Raw genomic sequence first — 4769 nt, 5'->3', positions numbered from 1 at the left:
AATAGCGCTACAGATAAGCACAAGTTTTGGTCACCACATCCACGGAGTGTAGTATGTCATCAACATTTCAAGGATGATGACTTTGAAACGGAAACTAGATACGGTGGGTTCATTCACTTGACAGGGTTTTAATCTGATATGATTCATAAATTAATTAATGTTGATTTTAGTTGATGGTATTATAATTTGTTGTAATACTTGAAGTTAATGAGTGATATACAGATTTAGACACATAGCATCGTTTTTCCTACATGTAATATTAAAAGTATAAAAGTAAAAAGGGGTTTTCCTTATTAAGGGAAAGGTACAGGGTTGGTCCTTCAGCACATGGATTCAATTTTATCAGTTCAAGTCTACATTTCCACTATGTGATGAAGTTAATTTTCATTTAGTTAGTTTTTGTGGTGTTGTCTGTAAATAGTTGTTTATGCTTGTAAGGTGTTTCCGTAGTGTGAGTGTTGGTCGATGAGACTATTTTTAGCATACCGGTTTGGTCAGTCAGAGTAGCGGCTGTTTGTCAATTGTGCGGCCACGTTTTCATGCTGTCCAGCAGGGGTCTTTTCTTGGCGAATTCCAGAAGTTAGTCTGGGTAATGGGTAGCCAGAGAGACAAACATTTTACTGTGTGGGCATAGGTTTTCTCCAGCCGTGCAGAGGGGATTTAAGAAGCTATCTGGGCCATATCAGGCAGTACTCTCAGCGTTTCAGTAGGTGCTCGGCGTGGGAATCAAAACACGTGAGACCGCACTGTACATGGGTGTTCCACGTGGTGGACTTGGCAATTATTTTGTGAGCCTAGTGTTGCCATTGGTTCAAAGTCGGCGTTATACCCAGTATTGTTGTTCAGTGAGAGACCTGTGAGTCCGGGACTGGAAGCGGAGGGGTTGTTCGCTCTGTATGGAGGCCTGGCGGTGCCAAGTGTGACGTGGCGTTAAATTGAATTGTGCTGAGTAGCCAAACTTTCATATTGAGTTTCAGTAATTTAACATTTTATCAAAAAGGAATTTGAGAAATTTGTACAAAACGTAATTTACTACTGTTTAACTTTTTCTGTAGTTAGCGGAATTAGCGACTATTTGAACCATTATGTAATACATTTATTACCAGTTATATTTTCAGCCTGGAATGACATATTTGTTGTATTAACTATTGAATTGTCTTGACAGTTATACGTTATATTGATTGTCAATATTGCCAGGTTTATTTATACCAATTTATATTTTCTTTTTCGGTGAGAGAGTATGGGTGTGTGAATGTGAAAGTGTGATTTCTTTGTTTTTCAAACATCTCTATATTTCTTATCTTATTTTCTTTTTATTTATTCTACGATTTATCATTTTCTCTATTGCCTACACAAAATCCAAAAGAACTTCATTACACACTACTATTCACTAAAAGAAAGGGGAGGGGGGGGGGCAGCCAGCCTTAGTACATTGTCAAGAAATCCCACTGTTGCTATGTGTCTGGTAATATTGTCGTCATGTAACCCGATATTACTTATGTAAATACGATCTGATGTCTATGTCAGAGCCAGAAATAATGGATTTTTTTCTTCAAATTATACTTTTCTATCATGTAAACATATATGTTAAAAAGGTATAGTACATGGGTCATAATGATGACAGTGTTTCAAATTGTTTATTGTTTTGTTTTGTTGTTTGAAATATTTTATGTTACATTCTGTTGTATTCTCAACTTCAGAAAAAGCCACCCATATTGAATGCGTATTTGACATCAATCAAATTATGAAATGAAACTTCCAGTTTTTGTTTCTTTACACAATGAAATTGGCATTGTCATGTCTATTTTGATATGTCATAATCAGCAACTGAAACTCAGGAGACTGCAGACAAAAACACCGAAGACACCTACATGTACCATATCGTGGATACAGGGGCTGTACACGAGGGCTGTACTAGTGTGAGAATGGCGTGTCTCACAGGAATGACAGGATAAGATGTTTTAAATTTGTATCTATAAAATTCTTAACAAGAATTATTTTGATCAATATTTAGAAAACCTTCTTGATAAATAGATTTCATTAGGCGATTTATAGCAAGCATGTTTGAATATGGTACATCATTAATCATATTTATAGTTTATGTATAAGTTAAGCATGTTTGTGAATTATCATTATTTGTCATATTGATATTGTTTAGGTGCTGATCCTCTCAGAAGGCAAAGGAAGCCTCATGCCGTTCCTTCAATATTCCCTTGGAGCAGCTCAAGGATATGCGAAGATGACAGAAACCAACGACGCATTGCACGCAAGAGAAAAGTGGAGCAAGCCTGTACTAGTCCGATTTCCGATGACGAGTCTCAAGTAGCCATTTTTTCCAACATTGGTAATTTTGTAGAAACAAGTATTTGCGAAAGTAATGAACCAATGCCGTCATGTAGTTATGGATCCTCTGATGCTGCACCAGTTTATACAGAAAGTTCATGCCAAACCATGTCATTGCCAATAATGTCAGTGGAAAATTTCATAAACGATAGTGAAGGTTTTATGTTCTATACTGGACTAGCAACATACACAGAGTTTTTACACGTGCTGTATAATTTAGGTGAGGCTGCATTTCATTTGAACTACATATACAACCAGGTGCAGAATCTGACAATTGAGAACCAGTTGTTTCTGACCTTGATCAAACTAAGACAATATAAAACTAACTTTGAACTTAGTAGGCTTTTTTCAGTGTCCACAACAACTGTTGAAAATATATGGCTGACATGGGTCAACTTCATGTACAGGCAGTGGCAAGAGGTTAACTTTTGGCCTGACAGAGAGGTGGTGAATTTCTTTGCTGCAAGGGATTTTTATTCGAAGTTCCCAACAACACGGTTAATCATTGATGGTACCGAGATTGCTGTCAAGAAACCAAAGCCACCAATAGCCCAGCAGTCTTCTTTCTCTACATACAAGAATCGGAATACTGTGAAGGTACTTGTTGGCTCAACACCTGGTGGTCTTGTATCTTTCATCTCATCAGCTTTTGGAGGTTCTGCAAGTGATCGTCAACTTGTGGAACGCAGTTCCTTGTTGAATCAGTGCGAGCCAGACGATTCAGTGATGTCTGACAAGGGCTTTAACGTGCAAGACATGTTTGCTTGCAGGGATGTTAAAATTAATATTCCAACATTTTTTAAGAAGAAAAACCGTATGTCGGGAAACACTGTGTTGCATGATCGCAAAATATCTAGTAAAAGGGTGCATATTGAACGGATAATTGGATTAGCAAAAATATTTAAAATTTTGAAGGGCCCCTTGAACAGCACCGAGACAAAGTTAGCAAGTGAAATTATCTTTGTATGCTTCACTATGTGCAACTTCAGAAAATGTATTGTACCCAAACATGCTTAAGAGTTAAGATTGTTATGGTCTGTGAAGTATAAACATACTTATGTATTTTCATATGATTTGTACTCTCCAGGCTCCAATAACTTTATTTTTTGTATTCCAAGTCTCTAACAAATACTAAAATATTAAAACATCAAATGATATGAATTTTTTTTTTATAAAAAAAATATATGAAACCACAACATAAGAAATTGACAATCACTAAATGGGTTTGGTGATATATTATAAACAATGTCTTGTTACAATTAATACCATGAATCAGTGTCCAAATATGACACTTAGATGTGATGATAAAATTTGTTCAACACTGCACTTCTGAAATATTTTTCAAAAAATGATTCTAATTTGTGAATCATGCTTTCAATAAATTCCTCATCTCTTGGCACTGGTATAACTTTGAGGTCTTTGAATGTGTACACTACTAAAGTGCATTCAGTTCTGTTTGTACATAATAACTGCCCTTGTATTTGATAGAAGTAATCATGTGACATATCAAGTTCTAAGGAAGCATTTACATTCTTCAAAAAGGGAACAGTTTCATTAGAAATATGTTCATGTTTTGCAGTGAATGGGCATTTTACCTCTAAAATGGAGGTTTCATCAATTACGGCATCTGGAGATGCTGCAAGAAATGGGTGGGATTTGGATACAAATGTGCCACATTTTTGAGTTTTTACTTTGCATTTTTCTTCAAAGCTTTTTATGGCTACTGACTCGTAACATCTACCATGGATTATGGGTGCAAAATTGATTTGTGGGGTATATTTAGTTAAACGATTGGCAAGATTATGCATATTAGTTTTTTCTGTACATTTGCAGATTTTTCCAAAATTTGAGGAGTGAATTCTCTTGCACCTGTCTGACTGCCATAGAGGATTGATGCTTTGGCCACGAGTTTGATTTTCAAATTTTTCAATTTCCATACTAGTAATGTTTGTAATATTGGAATTTTTCAGCCACATTTCAGAAAGTTTCTCCAGAAAATAATCATGGTCAGAATCCATTGCAGTTGTGTTTGCGATTGAAAATAAATGTGAAATTGGTAATGTATTTACTGATGGGTGATTCAACCAAATGTTCCTAAAGGTGTCGTGATATCCAGACATGTTCCTAAATTGAAGTGGACGTGGGTCATAAATGACATCAGCATTATTTGCAAGAGGGAGGTCTTTAACTTTAATCGGACTCCCCTTGTAGGGTTTTGTTTGGTGAAATGTTGCAAATTTTGGGTGCAAGTTTCCTCAGTAGTCAAGTCACCATTCTCACAGAATTTCTGTAGAGCATACAAAATAAGACATACATGCTTACATGCTGCAACTGGACCCATTCCTACTGCACACTCACATTGACATTCAACAACACATCCATCAACATCAAAGCTTGCATCGACAGCATACGACATTGTTTTCTTC

The 4769-nt window shown here is 36.2% G+C and overlaps 1 protein-coding gene across 1 annotated transcript; it reads left to right on the top strand.

Moving 5' to 3' along the window:
• Positions 1 to 1861: 1861 nt before the first annotated feature.
• On the top strand, positions 1862 to 3500 carry LOC125648459 (uncharacterized). Its single transcript, XM_048875569.2, has one exon. The coding sequence runs from the start codon at positions 2386 to 2388 to the stop codon at positions 3358 to 3360; it is 975 nt and encodes a 324-aa protein (XP_048731526.2). The 5' UTR covers positions 1862 to 2385; the 3' UTR covers positions 3361 to 3500.
• The last annotated feature ends 1269 nt before the right edge of the window (positions 3501 to 4769 follow it).

The sequence above is a fragment of the Ostrea edulis genome, chromosome 7 (assembly GCF_947568905.1).
Source record: "Ostrea edulis chromosome 7, xbOstEdul1.1, whole genome shotgun sequence".
In the NCBI taxonomy this organism is placed as follows: Eukaryota; Metazoa; Mollusca; class Bivalvia; order Ostreida; family Ostreidae; genus Ostrea; species Ostrea edulis.
Note: the sequence above shows the minus strand (reverse complement) of the source record. Positions and strands in the feature narration are given on the sequence as shown.